At 36.0% G+C, this 25,630-nt stretch overlaps 1 protein-coding gene across 3 annotated transcripts in view; it reads left to right on the top strand.

Annotated features, from left to right (window-relative positions):
- CEP170 (centrosomal protein 170) overlaps positions 1-25,630 on the top strand; it is a gene marked incomplete at its 5' end in the record, with an annotated part of 79,213 nt that overhangs the window by 32,007 nt on the left and 21,576 nt on the right. For all 3 annotated transcript variants that reach the window (XM_081997947.1, XM_081997946.1, XM_081997945.1), the window contains 3 exons: positions 8,394-8,543; positions 14,743-14,869; positions 20,285-22,114. In XM_081997947.1, the coding sequence (XP_081854073.1) occupies positions 8,394-8,543; positions 14,743-14,869; positions 20,285-22,114 (2,107 nt within the window). The remainder of the gene's footprint in view (positions 1-8,393; positions 8,544-14,742; positions 14,870-20,284; positions 22,115-25,630) is intronic.

Raw genomic sequence — 25,630 nt, 5'->3', positions numbered from 1 at the left:
TGGCTAATGTGTTCTTCAACGACTGTGTACTTCTGAATGGTTGTTGTTGCTGTTGCTTTAAGTGTTCATAAAGCTTGTTTACCAGGTCTTGTCTTCTCTGTTGCAAACTGTGAAGTTTTATCAATAGTCTTGCAGATAGCATGAAACATTGTATTAAGCATAAAGTAACTGCTAAATGAAGAATTGTGGACTGACGAATTTAAGATTAATGTTATTCTAAATATTTTGAAAGTAAGAGTGACAAAATCATCAGTAGCTATTTTACTACATTGTTACACTTGTATGTATCAGTCTAGTTCTGTGAGAAGTACAGACTAATTCATATGTTTTCCACATTTGTAAATAGTGTGCAATGCACAGCAGGGATTGATTTTAAAACATGGAGCCATATACCGAATTAAAACATTAAGATCTGCAAGGTTTATTAGAAAATGTATATTCTGAATTCTTTTACTGAAACTGTTTTCATCCAAAAACCTGTGCAGGTGGAAACTTACAGTACAGTTGGAGCGGGGAGGGAGGAATGTTTCCATTGCAATACTTAACATACATGTTATTGTAACTCCTCTTGTTATGGAGTTAACATACACCTTATGGAGCTCCTCTTGGCAAATTTTTGCAGTATTGTAACTGACAAACTACCTGAAAAGAATCAATGGACAGGGAGTAAGTTAGAAGGGGGAAGAAAAAAAATCTCAGCATGTTTCAGTGACTGTTTAAGGAACCAAGATGGATGTATCTGTTTTCAGAAAATGACTTTCAGATCTTCTGTCTTTTCACACCCTCTGGGTTTAATTGCTTGTACCATTACTTCAGCAATTTCTTCTAGAAAGAATGCCTTTTAGCCCCACAGTGTCTTGGTTGCAGAATGGCCGTATTTTATTAATACAAAAATACTGCTGAAAAAGCAGTAGAACAGTTAAAGCCTATCAAGTCATCCGAGCATGTAAATATTGTCAAGACTTCAGAGGATGTGTGTAATCTTTTTTCTTCTGAGGAGAGGGGAGGAGTCTTACAGTCTCTAAACTTATTGTTTCCTTTTGAATTTGGATTTCTAAAGAAAATGTAGCTGTTTGCTGTAGTGAAGAATTCAAAATATGTATGCATGTAAATATGTAACTGGTGTCTGGTAAGAGGAGGTTATTAGGCTTGGCATGTTGATCCTTTTCACTCACTTATAAAGCTTTTTTTGTACCGGAGCGTCTTGCATCTAATCCTGTATCTTCAATATATAGTTAAAATGACACGAACAGCTTATGTGAAAATCCATGGCTATTCATTAGATATGCCATGCACAGAACACAGTCTATTCACCTGAGATGGCTAGGATAACTGGCAAGAACAAGCAAAAACTATTAAAATTAGAGTTCTCAGAAGCAGCCTGGTTACACACAGTTCGTGCAGAAGCTAAACACAAAGTGAGCTTAGGCATTGTACTCTGACTAATCACACTTTCTCAAAGGAGGGAAGAAATGTTTGCCTTTTGTCCTTTCTGTATGATCAGTAACTCTGACTTTTAGCAACCAATTTACTGTATATTATGGATGTCTGGACTACCTTCTTTGGAAGAAGTATGAGGAGCTCAGTCTGAATACTAAGCACAGCATTGCCAAGATAATCTGCAGTAAGGATCTGAAGCCTCTTCCATTTCCCTGCTCCCTGGAATCCTCTCTTCCCATCAGTCAAGCATCACCTGAGTGTGGCTTATTTAAACTTTCTTCTTGCTCAGTACATCCAAACTGTGTCCAAATCCTGCTTGTTTTTCCAAATTTCATGTCTCCTTTTTTTTTTTTTTTTTTTTTATCCTGTGCTTGCTAGTCTGACTGTATCGGTTCACGGCTCAGCTTCTGGAATCTACTTTTATTTGACTTCCCTGACAATCAAATATACTCAGTCTTCCTTCCCTAAAAAATCATGAAACATAATTGCTATTATCATTTACATTCTTATCACTTTACAATGGCAAATACCTTATTTCAAATTTAATCACTTGCTCCTTGTTTTATTTTGCCATGGTCCAGTCTTTAATGCACTGTGCAGTACAGCCCCTTTTCCCTTACCTGTGCTTCACTTCGATTTGGTTTCTTCTTTAACTGTTCATCTTTGAACTCCCTTTTACACACTTTTTGTCTTTGGGTTTTGTTCTGCTCCTTGTATACAGATTGCCTGCATTGAAATTAATAGCATTTAAATAATCATCCTTTTGAAATACATCTCCAGATTGTGGCTGTAACTCTTGTTGGCATCTGAAAGAATAAAGGAGAATTTTTTTAATGCTTTTAATTTGCAAACACCATCATTGATGGATAGGTTCCTAATTATAGATCTCTGAATTGCAACTAGAATCCTTATTATTTATTTGTTGGTTTTCTCTTAATCTTATTGTTAGTAGTTACTGCATATTCTTTATGTTAAGACTACAGTTGTAAGACTATTGGGGAAACTTTACAAACTCAAAATTTTAAAACTAGATAGAATTCTTCAGGTTTGTATTTTGGATAAAATTTATGCTCCTAGTTTGTATTAGTGCTTTTAGAAAAGCTTTCTAATGCTTCATCTAGTAAGTATGTATGCAGAACAATAGAATCCCTGTTCTAATATACATAATTTGCTATAAAATTGAGTGAACGTATCTAGTAGGAGTTTCAAATAAGACCTTTTTTGCCACTGATATCAGTATCATCAGTAATGATTTGGATGAGGAACTAGATCTGTGAACGCTTAAGTACTGAGTAATTATAATACTGTAGAACTGCAGTATGATCTTCATAAACCATGAAATAGTTTAATATCCTGAAATTAAATAAAAGTAAGTATAAGGTCCCAACATTAGGAACTCTGAAAGGCATGTAAAGGAGATACAACTGGAAAAAGCTTTTTCTTGCTCAAGAACTTTAAAGTTTATAAAAGGCACATAAGGAAAACATCAAGTGGGGTGTGGTGGGTGGTTTGTTTTTTTTTTTTAGCTAACCCATGTTCTTCTTTTCAGTTTAGAAAAATGGTTCCTGTTGCCGTTAATTTTTCTGACCAGTTTTTATTTTAATTTCTAGAAGGTCTCGCATATATATCAGTGCAGAAAAACAGCTTTTGTGGTTATAAAGGATCATCACTTCTGATAATTAATCCTGAAGTCATTGTACTGACCTCTAGTATAACTCATCTCTGGTAAAAAAGCTGTTAGTTTATCTGTTGCCGGGGCAGGGAAGAGGGGAAAGGAGAGTGAACAAGACCAATTCCCAGTCACTAAAGCTATCTTCTGTTAAAGCTGTGTTTCAGTGATTGTGACAAGCAGGTGTGCTCTGAATCATGAGCTGTTTTCAGGGAAAGGCATATGGCCTGCCAAAACAGATTACTCTGCTTTCTACCAAATTAGCCCTTGCAGAAAAGGACAAGGCATGTGCTCCAGCTTGGTCCTGTAACTCACGCCATCGCCAAAAATATGCCAGTACTTCTTGCAATGATTGTGTCTTACTTGTGTTATATAGATTTTGTTAATTCTTGTTTGTTATTGGGTAAAGAAGTTTTTAAATTACTGGTTATGTAGATGAAGTTACAGTCTCAGTTACAATATTGGAAAAAACTGTTGCTGAGATAAAGTGATGGAATTTTTTAATACCTACATCAAGGTGCAGTTGTTTGTTTTGCCATTAGTTATTTTGTACTTCGCCTCCATACTTTTCAGGTTGCATTTGCATTCCAGCAAGTAACAGCATAATGCTTTGGGGCTCACTATATTTTTAGCCTGCTGTTTTGTCCCTTTGTTTTACTGGTGGAACCACAGAATGTAACAGGAGTATCACAGGGGGATCTTTGGAGGGCTTACCACTCATTGCTTTGAATTTGAGAAGTATGGTTCAGGAACTCCCTTTTTCCCTTTTCATTTAGGAGACTTCATTGTATGTCAGCCATACTGTTGGCAGTTCCACAGCTGTGAAATTATTTGGTTTCCCTTTGGGCTTTCTCAAGACTGCCTCTCTGAGCTAGAAGGCTGTCCTGAGATGCTAAATTATTAACTAGGATCACTGTTATTATGGATCATAGGATCACAGAAGCTTGTCTCTAGTCCAACACCTGCTCAAAGCAGGGTCAGCATTGAGGTCAGACAGGTTGCCCAGGACTTTATCCATTTGAGTCTTCACACCCTACAAGGACAGAGACTAGGCAACCTTGCTTGGCTCAGCCTCTCTTGTTTCAACTTATGCAACTCATCCCTTGTCCTTCTGCCATGCACCACTGTGAAGAGGCTGGCTGTCTTGATACGCTCCCCACGGGTACCTGGGGGTCGCTGTTAGGCACCTCCAAAGCCTTCCCTTCTCCAAGTTGATCAAGATGAGCTTCCCTAGACTCTCCCCACAGGCAAAGTGCCTCCAGCCTTGACCATCTTGGTGGCTCCTGCTGAGCTCAAGTTTCATGTATCGGGGTGAACGAAACTGGATGCAGTCTTTCTATCACCTGTTAATCCGTTTACTTAAGAGGTCAACTGGATTGCAGGCTAAACAAAATGAGGCTGACTGTTTCATAAATGGGGTTTGACTTTCTACAGCAATATTGTTGTTATTGTTCCCTTGCCATTCAGAATGCCTGATTTGCAATGGAAATTGTTTCATGCTTCATAACAGTAAAGTAGTGATTTTTAAACACCACCACCACAGGTTATACAAAGTTTCTGAGAGTTATGCCGTTACACCCATGTGGCAGAGACCCTGCAGGAGCCCCGTGCAGATTGGTGCACTTGCCTGGGTTTTCCCCAGTCAGTCAAATTTCAGGGATTCTGTGAAAGTTTCTTGTTTTGTAACTTTATGACACTTGAAGCATTCAGGAGGAAATAATCTAGTCTTTCTGCTAAAATATAATCTCATAAAAATAAACATAGGACAGAGCAGGGCAGAAAACTTTTAACTTCCCAGAATGATTGCTTATAGGAAGCTGGTAGCTTGGAAATGCATTAATCTGATAGTTTCATTTTTAAATGACATCTGTTTAAAAAAACAGCATTAATACTTGTTTTTTGGTTTGGTTTGGGTTTTTTTTTTTTTTAAGATCTCTAGAAATTGTTTTCTTCATGGTACGTACAGCTACGTAAGTTAAAAAATAAATATTAACTCCCCATCCCCCAGACTCTCTGCAAAAATACAAGATCATGATTTTGTGAAAGTCTTTATTGTTTACAATGATATAAAAAAATTTTAGAAGATGTGGGAAACTTCTTTTTTTTTTTTTTCATTGACAGCTCTGTGCTGGATACATGTGATTTGAGATGCTTAGGAAAGTTCTTGAAGTCATGAATAAATGCATGGACTTCCTTTACCTCCTCTATCAAAAATAAACAAACAACAAAAAAAAAAACCTGTTGTTCTCATTTTTCAAACAGCTTGCCATGTCCAAACCTGTATCTTGGAATCTGGCTTCATCTTTTTCTTCCCCAAAACACAGTTAATCAAAATAGAGATGATAGTTGCTTCTGTTCAAAGATGTAGCTGCTGTTTCTGACAGATACAAGCTTTAAAGAAAGAAACTTAATCTTTTTGTATAAATAGGTAAGAGATGCAGCGATGGGTGTCATCAGTATTTCCTCAGGGGTTTTTTTTGTTTGTTTGTTTGTTTGGTTAAGTTATCTCCTAGACTTCCCTTAAATTACTTTGAAATTGTGAAGATATTTAAAGAACAGATACATCTGAAGAATTGGAAGCCTTGAAAAATGTCGTTCAGTCTTTGTGGGAAGATAGAGGTCTCTATCCATTCAGGCTTCAATCACAACAGCCCACTGTTTGTATACATACTTTAATCATAGCAACCCATAAAGTACAAACTGCATTTTTCTGAATGGTATAGAGGTGACTTCCAGCAGAAACCTTCAGGTTATTCCATGGCTGTTTCTACTGAGGGCATACTCTCTTTATTTGGTGAACAGTGTAAGTGGATTGGTTAATCCTGAAATTCTGATAGTATTCATTTTCTGCAGGTGTGCGACAGGTGTGTACGTGATGTTCCAAATTTTGTCAAATACTAAGCATGAGTTGTTTTATCTTTTGCATAGTTTCTATATTTAAAGTCTTAATTATGTATTAATGGCATTGTTTTCAAAGGGTTTTTATAAACTGCAGTTCTGAAATTTAGTCTTTGACTCTATTGTTGAGAAGAGGAGCTTTACAGTTGTGTAGCAATGGAACTTCAGCAGAGCAGACGTATGTGCATACCAGTGCTCTGAGATGTAGAATGAATGTGTAGTGCAAAAATATACATTTATTGAAGAAGATGCTTTCCCTTTCTTGTAGTCCCCAAATATTTTGCTTAGGTTTTCTGGCCTATGAGATCCCCACTATATATACAGAGGGAGCATTAGGAGTCGTACTAGGAGATAAATCTATGACTTGGATCTTATTGCTACCCATATTGCCTTTCACAGAAAAAACAGGCAATATTTGCAATAATTTCAGTAATAGAAGAAGAATAACAAAATTTGCTTAAACAGGACTTCAGTACTAGAAAAGGTGAGACTGAGAGAAAGAAGCCTTAGGTAGGTGGTGGTGTTTGTGATACAAATAAAGAAATTTGACATGGTAAATGAATGTGCCACCAGATAACATGAAGCAATTTACAGGCAGAAATTTGCTCCAGTATTCCTCATTAGATATGGAAGTGTTCAATTCGTATTTTCCTTCAGATGCTTATGCGATAAAATCAGAGTTTCCTTTCATCTAAAAGAACGTGTAAAACTCTGTAATCAATGGAACTGCACTAAACAAAGAAAAAAGTGGCTGCAGAGTTGCAATATAGTCAAAGGAGGCAGTGGATGATAGCTGGTTTGTATCTTTAAAAATTGCTACAACTGTACAAATCAAAAGTATATCATTAGAAAACTTAAGTTATATCACACTTTTTTATTTAAGAAAAGAAATATTTATTAAATACTCTTAAGCAACTGTTGCATAAGTGTATCTAGACGTGATTTATGTATTAATTGAAAATTGAGCATTGCCTAATTTTAAAGTTGCAGACAGCAGGCTTTTCACGTGAGAGCAAAATACAAATCCAATGTGTTTTAAAAAGCTTCCTCAGTTATAAACGTACAGATGTTATAACAACATCACTGTGGATATTAGAAGAGCACAAGCAGGAGCAGAATGACGGGGTGCCTAATTTTTTTTGGTTTTTCCTTCATCTGATTCTCAGACAGTATAAAACGTTATGGTTTGTGGCCATCTAGTGGTGAATCCATTTTAAGTATACTAACCGTGTTCAGAACTTTAATAAACAGTCCTCTACCTTTGCTGTGCAAAACAATTACAAAACAGTTTGGAGGGGGAAATAATTCTGTGTATCTTTTTCTCTAGGAGGATAACATCTATGAAGGTTATTTCCTTCTGCCCTTTTCCTTGTCTTCCTCTAAGAAAAAAATATTTTTGATGTTAACAGTGTCTTTTTATGAGCCAATTTTAATGTGTGTGGGATTTTTCCATTTTTATTCTGTATTTTATTTTTAATGTCCATGTCCTTTGTAGTAAAGTAGTGAATTTATTTTTTTAGGCAGAAATTTATGCATTTTGTAAGTTATATGTTTCCAAGATACAAAATAGTCTCTAAAATATCTTTGAAGTATACGTCAATTCTGAAAGCAATTCATGTTCCTTGATATCTGTGACTCATGAGAAATGTGACAAACAATATGCTGGCTTTCCTACTTAAGTCTTTATTACTAAATTGCCTTCATAATTATATTTTTCTCAGATTTTTTTCTGAGTAAAGGTTTTAAAATGTCATGGGAAAATTACTCTATCACAAGCAGAAGGGATTAATAGAAGCATCTGTAGGAAACACTGTAGTAGAACCACCATGGCAAGTTGCATCTTGAGTGAGATGAGGTTTGTGAGATGGTTTGTGAGACCTGATGGACTTCTAACATCTGCTAAGTCCCTAACAAATGAAAAACTGAAATTTTATTGTGTTAGAGAAATAATTCAATAAGCTTATTAGTAGCAGATGTAAGCATTTGTATCTCTCGTTTTCACTAGACAATAGCAAAAATCTGAAAATTTGGTGATTCCAGTTATTGTTTTTTCTTAATTAGGAAATGGACTATAAAATGGTTTTTGTAATGATTTTGCCTTTACCTTTTGTTTCTTTCATCAAAGTGTCATTTTTTCATGTCTGACCATTCCAACTAGCAGTTCCTTGAATTTTCACAGTGTTGTCATAGACTTCTGCTCTTTTTTTAATTGATGTAGATATTTCTTCTACTTAATTTGTAGATTTCACCAAGATGACAGATAAACAAAATACAACAAAAACTATTTAAACTCACTATCCAGCATGCCACCATCCATCCATTAACATTGAACATTGTATCAGGATGGTATTGGGTTAATGTATGTAATGGTTTGTTTCATTTTCAGGTATTTGGAGTGGATGACAGCCAGGATTATAATAGGCCTGTTATCAACGAGAACCAGAAAGATTTAGTAAAAGATTGGGCTATAAATTCTGCTACAGTAGTGCTGGAAGAAAAAAGACCACTGAGTACAACTGGATTTCTTGACACAGAGGTAGAATTTAATTTTTGATGGTCTTCTTTTTTCTTCCAATAAGAGCGAGCACTAATAACTGACCAGTAAGTGTTAAGCAGCAAACAAAACCTTGCCTAGAAAACTTTAGCTCAGACGTATTTTATTTTTCTTAGGCCTTTATTGCATTATCAAAACTTCTCTGTCAGAGATAGGCACATTACATTGTGAAGGTGTTTTAAACTGTGCTACCTTTCTGCATGCACTAACACCAGTGTATTGGAAATGTAGCAGGAGCTTCCTTGCAACATTATGTTTGCAACACACATTTGCACAGTATACACCTCTTCTAAGTTATGCAGCGGAACTGAGGAAAAGCTGGTTATGTTTTATAGCCCACAGCAAGTAACTATAGTAAAATTCAGAAATAAGATCTATGCATATAATGTGTTATACAAAAGCAGATAGAGGAAATGTGATGGATAATACATTTCAGCTTTTTTTTTTTTTTTTCACCACCAGAGGACTTCAGGTTTTTACGTTCACGGTTTGAGTTCTCAAGTGAGATGCTACTCATGAGAAGTCACTTGTGTTAGTTGCCTCAGAAGCAGTATAATTTAATCAGTTGGTGAAAGATTAGGCAAAGGAAAATGCGTGTTCTTCATATATGACTCAGAATATGCACACAAGCTAGATGTGTTTCATATTGAGAGAATCTTGGGAGACATTCTGATACCCATCGTGATGGGTAAACTGTAACTTGAAATGTGTTGGGAACAGAACGGGCTAACAGTGGGGCAGGATTAATCTGGTAACAGTAACAAAGCACACCACGCTTCCTTCTATTTGCCATGGCAAACTGTTCATGAAGTATGATCCTGTAAATTAGTAAACTTTATAAATAATAAAAAAATCTGGAGTATATCAAGAGCTTAAAGTATGACTTTGTGTGCCTGCCATGAAATACATTGTTTTTAGTATTTAGGAATCTGTTCCTCCTGGAGGAGGTGTGCTTTATCATGGTTGTATTTGAGCTACTGTCCAGTCTTGATACACTAAGTTTGTTACTGTATCTAGATTAGTACCTTTGGATAGTTTCTCTAAGCTCACTGATCCAAGTAAATTATTGCCATACAGCATTGGGCATATGATCTGGAAGAATTTGACAAACTTCGCCTTTCACCTTGCTTCTTTGCATGAAACTATAACCACAATCTTTCTCTCTCTTCTTTTTCATGCCTTTTGCAGCATTCAGCTCTTTTGTGCCATACCTGTTTTCAAGATTATGAAAAGTAGTGATATTTTTCCATTTCTATGATTTCATAAGCAGCAGAAGAATATATGATTTATTTTATGAACATAGTGAAGCTTTCCGTGTGTCATATTTTGAAAATAACAGGGTTTGGTTTTAGAAGACAGAGACTTCTGAAATCATAGGGCAGGTTTAAGAACCCTTCTGGCAATGTCATACTAAAACTCACTTACATTTAGCTTGGAATTACAACAGTGATGCTTTTTTTTTACTACTTTGGATGCTTTGGTGAATAAAAGGTCTTTGCATATTGGGAAGGGAATGGGTTATTTGGCATAGTCTTAATTTCCAAGTTTATTACAAGACATGATAGGAGAAAAAATCAAAATTGTTTGCTGTGTAAAGGAGCAAAACTGACATAAGCAATGTGGATATAGCAAGAATTAGTGTAAGAAGAGAAGAGGGCAGATGAAGGTGGAAAAAAGCTTACCAGAGAAAGTTAGAAACAGAAGTTGGTTCATATGTATGTAGAAGTAAGAGAAGCCAATTCAGAAGAATACTGGTGTATTTTGTAGTGTCACAATGCGAAAACAATCATGAGGATGACTGTTGAGAGAAGAATGTAATATTTAAACTCTTATTACCAAAACTTACACTCAGTTTGTTTTATCATTAGGAAAGGAAGAAACAAATGTGTTTGATTTATAAAGTATGTGGGTATCGTGTTCTCATTATATATAAACTTTTCTGCTCGTGGTTTTTGGAAGACTTGTAATCTGCAGCTCAGTAATGCAATAGGTTAATAAACCTTATTGAAGAATATGGCTAAATAGTCAGGTAACCTCAGGGTAGCTCGGTGTTCCAGGCTTGCATCCACTCGGATTGTGGGTGGACTTTGTTCCAGCTGCCCATCACAGTTGTACCTATAGGTGATTAAACAGAATGAGGTGAATTCAGAACATGACTGACGTAGAAAAGGCAGAGAATAAAAATTTTAAGAGATTTCAATTCAGGAAGATGGAAAAGATAGCTTGGGGAATTATGAAGATTTTAAAAAACTATTTTGGCATTGAAAGATTATTCTGAACTTAAATATCTTAACTTTACAGGGCTTGTGAAGTATTGTGAATAATGTGCTTGGAAAGGACCTAAAAATTGCTTTTCTTTTAAAGAAATGCTCAGCTTTTCCATTGATATGACAAGCTGTGGTACTTTGGAGTAGTGTATGTGATGAGACTAAATAAAATGCAGAATGAATGTCTGACACAGTTGGATTGAGCCTGCATGCATTGGTTCTTGCCTTTTAAATGATTACAGATAGGCAGTAAGAATACTAAATCCATCTATTTAAATTATTTAAATGTTTTTATTTTCTATATTATAAGCTGCCACTTGCCAACCAAGGTAAGTGTGATTTAAGAACAAAAATAAGATAGAGAACAAAAAGAATATTATCGGGTTTGTTATTATTATTTATTCTTACTATGTAAGCTTGATTCATAAAAATGCTGCAGACATTTGGGCTAAGATTTATCCATTTAATTTTCTGTGGCCTCTTATCCGTGCTAACCAGTTCTTAAATAATGTACATGGTTTATCAACGTTGTCTTTGATGTACTTCTTAAGAACATACCTGGGGTTTTTTTGGTTTATGTTTTGGTGGGTTTTTTTAATGTTTTTTGTTAAAGACTGCAGCACAGCTAGAGACCTAGTTCTGCATCTGCAGGGTCATCAGTGCCATTGACTAAAATGTTCCTTTTCCTGTTTTGAATCCTGATTTCATGTCTTTCCCACTGAATATAAAATAAATAATACCACTGACATTCTGAATACTGAATAACATTATTCATGTAAATATTTGCTTTATTGCTTCTTAGAAGCGGAGAACTGTTGTGTGTATTTAGAGGCTGTATTTCCTTTTGTTTATCCTTTCTACACTAATTTCCTATCCTCCTGTAGAGCAAACCATTCAGTCTGAAGTTTGATACTTGCTTTTGTTTGAACTTAGATCCTATACTGAAACGTAGGATGATTGTCACCAATGTCATATGGGTGTGAAAAGGCCCTTGGATACTCTGGAAAAATGTATTGTCAGTAGAAAAGGGCAGTGTTGTTGCCATAGTAGAAAGTGTTGGTGAAACTTCCTCTGAAATACTGACACTAGAATTGTCACCATTCTTGGTTAAGAAGGATGAGTACAAGACTAGAGAAGGTACAAAGTCTACTCAGATTATTAAGGGAATGGAGATTTACCATACAAGAACAGATTGATAGAATTTGTTCACTCTAGTAAAGTAGTAGCTGAGATCAGTACAGTTGCTGGGTTTTGCTGTAGAAGTAGAGTAGATGCAACAGAAGGAAGAACTATTTTAGATGTCAGTGTTGTTCCAGGAACAAATGTGAAGACATTGCCTGTAAATCAAGTGAGTATTGAAATTTGAAAAAAGATCATCACCCCTGGAGTAATGTGGTTCTGAAGCAAGTAGTGGAGGGAGGGAATAAAACAACTGCTTTCAAGACAGCACTTCAATTTACGAAAGAATGGCATGCTGTGATTCTTATGAGATAACTGGCATATGTGTCTGCAAAGACTACTTTTTTTTATTCAGCTTGTTGAAATTTATTTTTTAAAAATACTATTCTGCTCTTAAATGCCAAGTATTGGAGATGCTTCCAGTTGTCATGGGCGAGTGCTTAGGGTTTTTTTCAGATGTAGAGCCTGAAGCCCAAAATCTTCAGGCTGAATAAGTCCAGAGAAATCCATTGGTACATTTTCTGAAGATCTGTTACTCCAATTTAGTTTGAATACATGATAAGCATAAGGGAAAGCAGATTTAACATGAAGTTAAAAGGCTGGTATCTCTTACGCAAACACAGCTTTCCTGAAAGACTAGGAAATTCCTTTTAGTATTCTAGAGAAGATTTGGAGGATTGCTTACCTGAGAGACCATAAAATGCAAATTGATATGGATTATAGGAAGAACATTAGGATACGCGAATGTGACTTTTTTAACATATGTTTTATAAACTTTTCACTTTTTGAATGTGTCTAAACTACTATCAAAAGAAATAGCTTTTCATAGCTTTGTTGTTTGTGCTTGTATGTACAGAGAGTTGGCAAAACACACATTTACATCCACTGCTCTGTAGAAAACTTTTTTTGGCAGTGTAATTACTTTCAGAGAAAAGTAATTTATCATGTTGATTTACTACAGTTAATCTGCAAAGTCTTAATATATTTCTCTATTGTGAAGTGGAATTCGTATTTCTGATACATATCTGTATTTCTGGAATTGGTTAGGCGGTACACAAAGAACTAGATTGAGTTTTCTGTAGCAAGGATAATCAGGGCGTCTATCATATTTGCTTCTTGCTGTCATTAATTGTTTTATTAATGATGGAAATTCAGTAGTATGGACAGGAAATAAAGAGAATAAAGTTTAGAGATAGGAAAAAAAATGAGGCTTCAGCAGTAGTTGTCAATGCATAAATGCTGCACATTTTTACGTGGGTTTTTTGTATAATCTTTCTGGTACCCTTTTCCTTGCATTCTGTTCAGAAATGACCATCAATAACAGAAACATTTAATTGCCTGCCTTTGCTGTTATTAGACTTAAATTTTATAATATTTTGATTCTAAAAAATGAATTTACAATGTGGAAATTTGTATAATAGTTCAAATGATCTGGTGTATCTCTGACTTACTACATTCATAATATTCTGAAAAAGATTCATGATGTTGCACTTGTTTGCATTAATTAGGGTCATTCATTTAATCAGGAGAAATTCAAGATCATAAACTCAAGTCTTCTCAAATGTCTAAGTAACTTTTAATTTGAAAGAAGTCATGCAATAGATGACATTGTTCATCAGTACATTTCTGCTAGATAAATTTTATAAAATTGATAGAGTTGGTTCCTGGTCAAAGACTAGAATCCCAGAGTGGCCGAGGCATTAGGCAAAAATCAGTGTTTTGAATAAAGTCCCAAGATTTGAACAGGCAGCAGAGCTTCATCTAACCTTTGAAATGGCTCCTTCAAATTTCATTATTAAGCAAGCTATTGGTATCTGCACAGAATCATGGAATCATTAAGGTTGGAAAAGACCTTTAAGATCATCAAGTCCAACCGTCAACCTGACACCACCATGCCCACTAAACCATGTCCTGAAGTGCCACGTCTACACGTTTTTTGAACAATTCCAGTGATGGTGACTCCACCACCTCCCTGGGCAGCCTGTTCCAATGCCTGACCACTCTCTTGGTGAAGAAATTTTTCCTAATATCCAAGCTAAACCTCCGCCAGCACAACTTGAGGCCATTTCCTCTTGTCCTACTGCTCGTTACTTGGGAGAAGAGACCGACACCCTCGTCTCCACAACCCCCTTTCAGGTAGTTGTAGAGAGCGAGAAGGTCTCCCCTCAGCCTCCTCTTCTCCAGACTAAACAACCCCAGTTCCCTCAGCCACTCCTTCTAAGACTTGTGCTCTAGATCCTTCACCAGCTTCATTGCCCTTCTCTGGAAATGCTCCAGCACCTCAATGTCTTTCTTGTAATGAGGGGTCCACATGTCGCTCCATGTCCTTCCCATCTCTTTTGTTGATCTTGAATTGAGATTTCTTGTTTAACTTGCCTATGATTATGTAACTCCTTTGGAACTGTAATCAATGACACACAAGCCCCCACCCCATGTTTTTTTCCTGCTTTTCTGAGCTGAGGACTGAAATAACCTCGTTTTAAAACTAGCACATGTTCTAATACATTTTAATATAGGTTCTGCTGTTTAAAATTTCACTGCACTGGTTCTGCAACTATATAGATTTTGTTTGCCATTCTAGAGCTGGTAAGTCTAAAATTTATTGAGGTAAACTCCTTTTTCAACTTCTGTCAGGAAAATAGTATCTGACATTTCTATTCAGGAAAAAAATGGAAAGAGGACATGCTTTTTTATCGAACAGTTGTAATTTTTATTCTGCTTTTTTTATTCCTTAGGAAGGTTCTACTGCACCTGGAAGTAAACGTTGGGTATCACAATGGGCCAGTTTGGCTGCTAATCACACACGTCATGACCAAGATGACATCAGATTGGAGTCATCTGTGCCTGCTGCATTGGAAAACGGTATTAAAAAAGCTGTTCTTGTTATAATTTCTGCTGAAGAAACCTATGAAAGGGAGAAAAGAATGATTACGTACCTACACAAGCAGCTTGCATACTCTTAGTGCCTCATCTTCACCTGAAATTCTTTCATGTCATTGAGAAGAAACAGCATAAAAACAAGTTCAACCTTAGTGGTGTTTGACATGGCAGAGGAGTGCCAATATCAAACTGACTGTTACTAAAAATGAAAATATAAAAATGTTTAATATTAGAGAAACTTTCACTTGGCTGCTGTTTGGGTTGGTCTGCATAGTATGTTTTTGTCCTTACATCTTTCTCAGTACTAGCCCCAAATTGGGCTTTAATGGATTGATTATTAAACAATCCAACCCGAGACTTCATTATTTAGTCATTATTCAGCTGAAGCGTAGCATACTTCCTCATCTTGGAAACAGAGACAACCTTCTATGTTTCTTGAAAACCATAGAAGCCTTCTGCTCAGCAATGAACAGCTTTATCTCCCGTATGAGTGCCATATGTTCAGGGTATATGTCTCCTTAGTGACACTATTCACATTTATTTTAAATGGTTTGTTCTTCAAGATTTACACTCTTGACTCTAAAGGTTGCTTACCTTACTTTCCCTCCACTGTTTTCTTCTTCTCAGTTTCACCTTAGAGGTGATTTAACACAGAATTCTAGTGTAATTTTTATGCTGATACTTTTGTATTGAGGTGGAGTTAACGTAGCTCTTCATTACAAAATTTACCGGCAACTGCAAAGGGACGTCATATTAATGAATGCTGCATATTCTGAAAGTGATATGCTGTTTAGTCATCAAGAAGTAACTAATTATCAGTCTACTACTTGAGATATACTTTTGTCCTGCAATTCTAGCATTTACTTTTATTACAGCTGGCTTTGAAATTTTCAGCATCAAAACAAAGCTTAAAAGATTTTAATTAGGGAAGAAATTGTGGTTTAGAAGTAGAAATGCTTTTCTGTGTACACCACTTCTGAAGATACACTACCGTCTAGAGAACAAGTCTAATAACCTCTTGTTAGACATTGGTGAGTAGAATAAATTATTTTTTCTGCAGCACCTTTTTAGGTTTTTTCTTTTCCTTTTTTGTTGAATTCACAAGTGTAATATGTGTGCTCTACTTTTTTGTTATAGCTGCTGGCTTTCTTCAGATTTTCAAGAATCTGTGTCTTACAATTTCAGAGCAAGCTACATCTTTGACCTATAAGATAGTCTCTTGGAAGACTGCATTTTCAACCGATAAAACCAAGCCTTTACCATTTTCAGAGCAGAACCCTGTGATTCTCTCCCTGTTTAGACTGCAAACCTGGTTCCACTGCTCTGCACAGCAGAAAAAAAATTGCCTATTACGAAGTTCTTTGCCTTTTTCGCTCTTTTTTCCCCCACCACCTTGGGTCCTCAGACCGGTGTAAAAGTGTAGTGACAGAGATTTCTCTAACATGTGACGTATTTAAGAAAAAAAGGCGGGGTGGGGGGAGAAACACGTTAAAGATATTGTCCGTATTTTTCTGCCCAAATTTTAGGTTTCTTGGTAAGTTTAGATATCTCCCTTTGTCCCTGGCCCAGGTTAGATGAACTGAAACATTGTCTGAACTGCTCAATCTTGAATCCCACAGGCGATAATTATATTTGGTTTTCTTTCAAATTCCCTCTATTTCTCCTACAACACCTTAACTTAGTTGTAACTAATATATGCATTTCCTAAGTGGATTTGACACAGATTTATTTTACTGCCCTCAGAGTTTAGATAACACTAATGAATTAATTCAAACAATTTCTATGTTCTTTAAAGAGATCTTACCTGTACAATTATTCTTTACTGAAAAAAAAGCCAGTTAGCTTCTTCACAAAACAGTTAGCTTTTAATTCTGTGTATTGTTCTGGCAAAATGAAAGGAAGAGAAATAACATGACTCTTAATTCTAAAGTTGAATAAATAACCTGACTACTTAAAAAGTTGAAACTGAATATTATTGGGAATTTCTTCCAAATTGAAGCTGCTGTTATGTATTGATTAGTAACGGAATTTCTATTCATATTTGTATTCAGTAGATGAAACTATATGTAAGCGTGTTTAGTTCACTGGTTTATCAAATACTATTATTTTTCTGATCATTTACTTTTTGAAGTTCACGTGGTTTTAAAAGCATAGAAGGTGAGGCCATTTATTAAAGCAAGCAATAAAATACATTCCAGCTTCATGGCCTCATTTTACTTTTTGGGGAAGTAAAAAGAAATTTTGCTTCTGATGTTGTGTAATGCTGGCTTCCGTATCAATGCATGGAAGAATTCTTACCAGTAACTGCTGCTTCTATAGTCGCTTTTCCACACCTCATAGCAGTTGAACATTGCATAGGATACTAAAAGTCAAAGGAGATGGATAGCGGAAAAAATAAATTATCTGGTATACGTTGTATGTAAAATAACGGAAATCAAGAGCAAGTTTGGCACTGCTTGGGAAGGATCAGGTACACCTACAGAGCACATAAAATCATAGCTCTTGAGACTGATCCTTTGGGTGGTTAATCAGGGGATTTGGTGGTCTTTTGTTTTTTGTATTGTTTTAAATTGTCACTTTCAGATGGGATGCCAACTAGGATCTTCTTCGGAGACATGAGTGCTTCTTTTACTATTATAAGAACTTTATGATTTAAGTGAGGCAACTACTGCATAGTGCATACCCATACTGCAAGAATTCTAAAATACTTAAGGAGAAATCCAGAAAGCGTTCAAGCACCAAAGATGTAATGAAAAAAACAATTTGACATGTATATCCAAAGACAATTCACAAAACGTGTCTTGTTGGCTTGCATGCCTGTATTTTCTTCAGAAATCTTAGTAGTTAAACTTAACATAATATGTATACGGCTAAAGACAATGCTGAACAACTCCACAGCTTTCTTCTACTAAAGACTGAAATTCACCAAGAAGGAAGTTACATGCCTAAATAGATAAAAAAGATTTGATCTGCTGGGTATTTCTGAGAAAAGTCAGTCTTCACAGATAACAATCCTATTGATTGTCATTGAACCTCCAATTTTTTAACGATTTCCAAGAATAGTCCAGGAATTAGAAAACATTGCTTAGATTTCAGAGCTACCCTCTTCTTCTCAAATGGGTGGCCTAACATGGATTATACAAAAAAAGGTGTGAGTCATTTTGCATTCTTCATCAAAGGTGTGACACTGTGCAAAGAGAAAAGAAAGACTGAAGAGCCCAGATAAAGTAGCAGACGTGTACAATTGTATACATACAGAATGACTGTTGATATTGAATTAAGTGCTTAGAGAATTATTGCAGAGCGGGAAGCTCCATACTCCGGTTTATATTCCTGGAGCAACCCATGTTGGTGGCAAACCCTTGATACAAGGATCCCAACAGGGTATGCAGAGCAGTTGTTTATAGATCTCTCGTGGTGAAAAGTGAATTGACAGATGTGTGTTAGTAAGTATGTCACATTATGTGGCAACAGTGGGCAAATGAACTTGCAAAAAGAATTATTTTCCGTCCAAATATTCAAATTCAGAGCAATTCATAGAGAAATTCATATTATCTCTCAGTAATAAAGTCTTGTTTCTGACAGCACAACTGCTATGTTTGTTAAATGGGCAAGGAAGGCACAGTCATCACTGTGGAAAAATAAAGTTTGATTCCTAAAATGGGGGTATTCAGCATCAATTATTCCTTGGAACCGTTCATGGGATGGCTGTATGTGTCTGCCTAAAGAGCATTCTATATTTGCTAAGAATTCAATGAAAGTGCTTTAGCAGTAGTACTGCATTCTTTTGATGCTTTTTATACATTTTCTATATATTTCTATACTACAATGTCTTATTTGTGTTAAAAGCATTCTTTTTGCTCTCGCCCATAGTAAGTTCTTTCTTCAGGAGTAGGGTTTTTCAATACTGCTGAAAAAGTGTCTCCTAGCACTGCAACCTCTTCCTTGAGGGGAGGTCTCACAGGGAGAGGCTGTAGCGCCTTGGTGAGACAAGTCCTTGAGCTGTGGAACAGACAAGTAGGGAGGAATGAGGGGGATCTTGCTTTACTCAGTAGCTTTGAAATCTGGTGCTGAATGTGTTTAGGAACATAAGACTCGCATTCCACTCCCTGTTGTGATGGTGTGCTGGTATAACAGCAATTCGTTGTGTTCCTATTTTAACCGACTGTGGAAGCATAAAAACTTTAGGTTCATCTGTGTATATGGTCGCAGTGTACACTGCTGGCTAAAAGAGTTTGATTTCTGGGAGAGCATATCTCATGTGGCTCAAATTCTTGTATCTATGAAAACTTTCCCTTTTATATGAGAGCAATCCTAGCCCATATTATGCAATATATATACTGAAATTACAATGAAGCAGGAAAAAATACCATAATCTGTCTGCAAGAATGACACGAATGTTCATGAAGTGTTCCCTTTCCCAGTATACAGAGTGTCAGCAAGGTAGTAATTAGCCCAAGACGCCACACAAACAGGTGATTGTTTAATCACAACTCAAATTATCCATGCTTGGGAAGAAATTCTGCCTGTTTTTAGCAGAGCTGGAGGAAGGGATGATGTTCTGTCTTTGCACTTTTGCCTTGCTTCTGAAATTACTCCTTCCCTTTTCCTGTAATATGCTAGTTTTAGGAAGTACATTTTGGGAAGATGGCTTTTTCTGTCCTGACATGTCTCGGTTAATAACCAGAAATGGTTTGTTGCAGTTAATTCCCTTGCAACCTTTTAGACATTGTTTTGATAGACATATGCTCTGTATCAGCACTTTGGATTGTGTAGAATGAAGTGTTCTTTTGTATGATGCTCTTAACATTCTACTTCTAGTAATACAGAAATATTTTTTTGATACATGTAAGATCTTTAATTGGGAGACACCAGTTCTAAATTATGTTAGTACATGATTTTGTTTGACTTCTATTACAAAATGTATTGCAACAGTGAAATAAAATAACATAGCTATTTATGTACAACTTATTATAGTTTGGAAGTAGTTAATGTAATTCACAGAGTTTCCACTCTGTAGTAAAAGGAGTGTTTCTTCTCTTTCCTGTAAAGAGGAAATGATGCCTACTGAGAATAGGACAAGCAGTAATGGGCTAAATTTGAGAAAGTCCAGCTCATGTTAAAGAATAAGAAAATTATTTTAAGAGTTATCTACCCAAATAGCTTATAGGGATAATCAAATCTGCATCAACTGAAATTTTAAAGAACTTGGTAAATGTTTTTAAACATATATTTGTCTAAGTATAATTGATCCTGCCATAAAACAGAGGGATAGACTAACGACTGTCTTCTGGTTTATGTTGTTTTATTAGTCTTACACAGTCTTAAGAATTTAATGTTTCTATTTACCTTGCTATTGAATTACTTCTCAGCTATTTTTGTCTTTTTCATTTTTAGACACAGACATCAGTGAGTCTGGTATTTCCATTAGAAGCACTGGTTCAGCTGCTTCTATGACCAGCCAAGGCGAGCGAAAGAGGAGGACACTTCCACAGCTTCCCAAAGAGGAGAAAGTGCATGAAAGCTCAAAAGCAAAAACTACTTCTCATCAGAGATCAGAAATAGGTGAAAAGCAAGACACTGAACTTCAGGAGAAAGAAACTCCAGCTCGTGCCTCAGATGCTGACAGCAGAAGTGTAGCTAAGTCAAGCAGAGCAATGAATGGTCTTTCGCCTAAAGCTACTGGAGACAAAGTTTTTTCTTTCCCCAGCTCTTCCAGTAAAGAGAGAGTTGAATCTGGCAGAGAAACTTCTGTGGTAAAACAAGCTTTAGCAAAAATTCAACAACAAGAAAGGAAGGAGCAAGGACACTGGACACCCACAAAATTATCCTCTACAAAAGCTACTGCAAACCAGGTTGAGAAAGGTAGGGAGGAGATTGCTGTGTCACCCAAAACTTTGGATAATCAAGACAAAGCTCCTGGACATGTTACAGATAAAGCAGAAATTAAGTTGGCACAGAGTGAGGGAAAAAGAAGAAAAAACGAGGAAGCTATTAAAGGACAAAGTCCTAAAGCATCTGCAGGAGAGAAAAAGGAATCTTCAAAACCATTAGTGAGGCAAGGTAGCTTTACTATAGATAAGCCTAGCACAAATATACCTATAGAACTTATTCCTCACATTAATAAGCAAAGTGGATCTGCTGCACCTTTAGCATCTGCTAACAGGATACGTGACAGAAGTGATTCAATGGACACTGATTCCAGCCTAGATACAACACTCATTTTAAAAGACACAGAAGCTGTAATGGCTTTCCTTGAAGCTAAATTGCGTGAAGAAAATAAAACAGATGAAGGTCCTGAGACTCCTAGCTATAACAGAGATAATTCCATATCACCAGAATCAGATGTAGATACAGCCAGCACAATCAGTCTTGTTACTGGTGACACTGAAAGAAAATCCACGCAGAAGCGGAAGAGCTTTACAACCTTATATAAAGATAGATGTTCCTCTGGTTCCCCTTCAAAGGATGTTTTAAAATCTTCTGCAACCAGTGCCAGAGAAAAAATGGAGAAGAAAACTAAAAGTCGATCTTCAGATGGTGGGTCTAGAGCTGATGCTCGCAAAGCTGTGCAATCCAGCGGAAGAATGAGACAACCATCAGTAGATTTAACAGATGATGACCAAACATCTAGCGTACCTCATTCTGCCATTTCTGATATCTTATCATCTGACCAGGAAACCTACTCTGGCAAATCACATGGAAGAGTTCCTTTTGCCTCAGCAGATGAACTTTTGCATTCCAAAATGGAAGGAAAGTCAGCTAAATCAAAAACCTCTCCTGTTGCACTTGGGCAATCTAGTAAATCTACCACTCTTCCAAGACCTCGTCCTACAAGGACTTCTCTCTTGCGCAGAGCACGGCTCGGTGAAGCCTCGGATAGCGAGCTTGCTGATGCCGATAAGGCTTCAGTAGCTTCCGAAGTGTCCACTACAAGTTCTACATCAAAACCTCCATCAGGGAGGAGAAGTATTTCCAGAATAGACTTACTTGCTCAACCTCGCAGAACTCGACTTGGTTCTTTATCAGCACGTAGTGATTCTGAAGCAACAATAACAAGAAGCACTGCCTCATCTCGTACCCCTGAAGCTATTATCAGAAGTGGTACAAGGTTAACATCAGCAGGAGAGAGTACTAAAGTTTCTGCTAGAACTCGAGCCAATAGCATTTCTCGACTTTCAGATTCAAAATCCAAATCTTTGGCTTCAGCTCATAATTCCCCCTCAGGTATGTGAGATTATTTGAACTAGTCTTATACAATACTAGATGTTTTTCATCTGTGGAAATATTTGTGTGGTTTTTTGTTTGGTGGGGTTTTTTTGTTTTGTTTGGTGGCAGGGCTTGTGGATGTTTTTCACTTAAAAAAAAAAATCTAAACGGTTAAAGGATTACAATTTCTTGTCTTTGTGATTTTAACTGGAAACCAGTAACAAAGAATTGCATTGAGGCATTCAGATGTGGCAGCACTGATTTGCATGAGTACAAAAACAGAGCAGAGATGTCTTTACTTAAGTCATAGTAGTTTAGAACGTCAGCAGCACTTTTTACTACACAGAAGACAGAATATTTGTGAGGTAGGCTTGTAAATATGCTGAACAGCAAGTGTTCCCTGAGGTATACCCTGAGCATCTATAGGATAACTATATTTATAATTTAAGATTATCTTCCAGAACTACAAAAGTGAGATTCGTTTGGTAAGAATAATAACAATGAAGTAACAAATGGAAAGATTAAACATAAGCACTACCTAACTAAATATCATAAAGTAATTTATATTAAAATGTTTCCCTTGCCTTGGAGTAGTTCCTGTTCTCTCTTCCAAATCATGACTATTTATAATTTCATCATGATTTCCAAATCATGTTAATCTTCTTTTATGTGGTAATTCCTTTACTATAATACTATCTTATGTATGGAAGGAAAAATCCATACAATCAATTAATTTTAACCTACTATTCTGTTACAAGTTAACGTAACATTTTAAGTGCAAGCCGTGTGAAAGGCTACTAGGGTTTTTTTCCAACAGCAATATTAAATCAACCAAATTAAAATGAGGTAATTCTAAATAAGTCAACTTTCATGTGGAATGAATATCTAAAATTGATGTCCTCTCGCTTTTTGAATTGCATACTACCAGCTTGACCTTTTTTGAAGCCAGTCCACAACCTAAGAAAAAATAAATAGAATAGCTGTGTGTTGCTACCGAGATTATATATTCTCCTTTACTGCTTCCCATTCATAAATATAAACATCGGTGATACTTAAATTTCCCACAGTCCTACTGCCCTTTTGTTCCTTTATATCATAAATGTACCTTCTAAGGATTCTTAGCAGTGTTTATCCCTCAGACAGGTAGCTTCTGGCTGTGTTATTTATTAGCTGAATAGAAATTTCTGTGGAGATACAACTGAGGTGTTCACTGAACTATGAACTTGAATCTGTTTAATATTATGACAGGTGTCTACAAAGATGCAAAAAAAAAGGTGAAACTTCAGAGAAAACCTCAATCTTCCCTTGTAAGATATCATTGGAAAAGCAGTGTGCTTTCACTTTTAATCAAAGTTTTAAATTTATGTGTGCAGCTTGAAAGGTGGCAACATTAGGTCAGGGAAGCGTGTCAGTTAAGACTCCTTCTATATGTTTACTTTGATAATTAACACTAGTTCACATTGTGTTATTGCTGATTTTTGAAAAGATAAACCCCAAATGTAACTTGTCACTTCACTGTTCTTGTGGTTTTTACAAAACTATATATGGATTTTGAGTTTTCTGTCCATGTGAACTATTGCACGCTTTTCCCAGGTTGCTGCTTTGAAGTGGTTTGCTGCTTCTGTTCAGGGCAGTGGGTGTATCTTTTTCTTCTCAGTCTACTAGTCTATCATGGTCATCTTTGTTTAATGTTCATTTCTTTTACCTGCGTTACACAGTCAAAATTTACTGTAGCTTGTATAAAATACTCAGTTTTCAAGAGAGGAAAAATGCCATCTTCTCATGAGCTACCCCAACATAATAAACTAGGTATTTTTAAAAGGCCATTGTTAGAAAAATCTACAGCAGAAATAGCTTCTGTCATAAAAAGCTTTATCAGTTCTTATATCAAAATCAAGGAGACGCCTGTAACTGAAAGCAATTAATAAAGCAGTCAGATACTTTCAAAACAAAATCATGGCTTAATAAATCAATCAAGCCTTCTTACTATGTAAGTAAAGAATATTATTACTATTGTTCAGGATTTGGAGTTCTGGATTTTGTCTGTATCGGTAAGCTTATTGTATAATTTTTTACTGGACTATTTAGAGTATATTTAGGAAAATCTGAATTGCTTTGAAAGTGCAAATAATCTCTCCTATTATATATAGGCCACTACTCAGTATATCCCCATTTTCCCATTAGCATCTTATAAAATGATGCAAATAACTACCCAACACATCAAGTTATTAATAATATTATTTATTTTTTCCTTAAACATATTTAAAACATCTTTGAATAGAATGTTACTTGTAAGCAACATATAAAAACATAATGTAGCTGAAGCTTTTAGATCCAAAGCATATAATTCCTGAATTTAATTTTCTTTCTAGAAAAATCAACAATTCCTTTAATTTTAGCACTTCTGGAAATTACTAATGAAGTGCCTGACAAAAGTGCCTCAACTGTTTGAATGTGTTTTACTTCAGGCACACTTAATCAAGGCATAACAGTGATGTATTTTCTTGTCTCCCTGGACCTATGATCATTACTAATATATGGTTGTGGAGTTTTTATTTTTACTGCAAGACTGGTTGCTATTATTGCTAGTGTTAAAAATGTTCCATGGGTCCTCTCATCAGAGTTCAGTTAATGTTACCATGTTGTAGTTCGCTAAACACTGGCAGCGGAATCTTGCTTCTTAAATCCAGTCTACCAAAGAGAAAATTATTTCTGCATTTCCCACATCTTTTTGAATGTTCAGACATACATGCCTGTAAAAAGGGGGCAAAAAAAGGTGTAGTCACTGGATTTTTTTATTGTCTTGTACTTCATGTGGATGTATTCCAGTGTAATAGTATTAAAATTGTCAGAGCTGTGAGCAATTCCATAATTTCAAGAATCTTTTTTTAAGCCTTGATACATTTAAGTATTGCTTGCTTTTAAATGAAAGGGCCAGCAGATAAATGGAATGTCTTGGATGAGAATTACCAGCATTAAAGTAACTACCAGAGTGTTTCTGTGGTAGGAGGCTTGATAACTGACAACACTGTCAAGACCTGTGAAGCAGAATTAATAATTTTACAGCACAAGCAATGAAAGATTTAATCGAGGCACTGAATCATCAAACAGTACAGTGTGATCAATAAAAACAGGGAAGACCAAAGACCTTTTTTCACAATTGCAGAGGAAAATGGAAGATGACGTTATAGAAGCTGTTATGTATTGGGAAAATGAACAACAGGATCAGGCCTAGTTAAAAAAAAAAAATGGTTGAGCATGGAGAGAAAACAACGCTTATTAACTGCACTTTAGCATTATTGCACTACTGAGCACCAATTTTCAGTATCTTTGAAATGGATGAACCTTGAGAAGGCAATGCATCAATGAGAGTAGGTATTTTATTGGAGGATTTTCTAGTTATTGGTGCTGATATTCACAGTCTTTGGTATCTGAGATAACTAATTGCACAATAGCTTTCAGAAATCTATGTAAACTACAATGACATTTTGGGGCTGCGTAATTTATAAATAGTATTAAAAGCACATATGTGCA

Source organism: Phaethon aethereus (genome assembly GCF_964289735.1).
Source record: "Phaethon aethereus genome assembly, chromosome: 3".
Lineage (NCBI taxonomy): Eukaryota > Metazoa > Chordata > Aves > Phaethontiformes > Phaethontidae > Phaethon > Phaethon aethereus.
The sequence above is the reverse complement of the archived record's forward strand: the minus strand, read 5'-3'. Positions and strand labels throughout refer to the sequence as shown.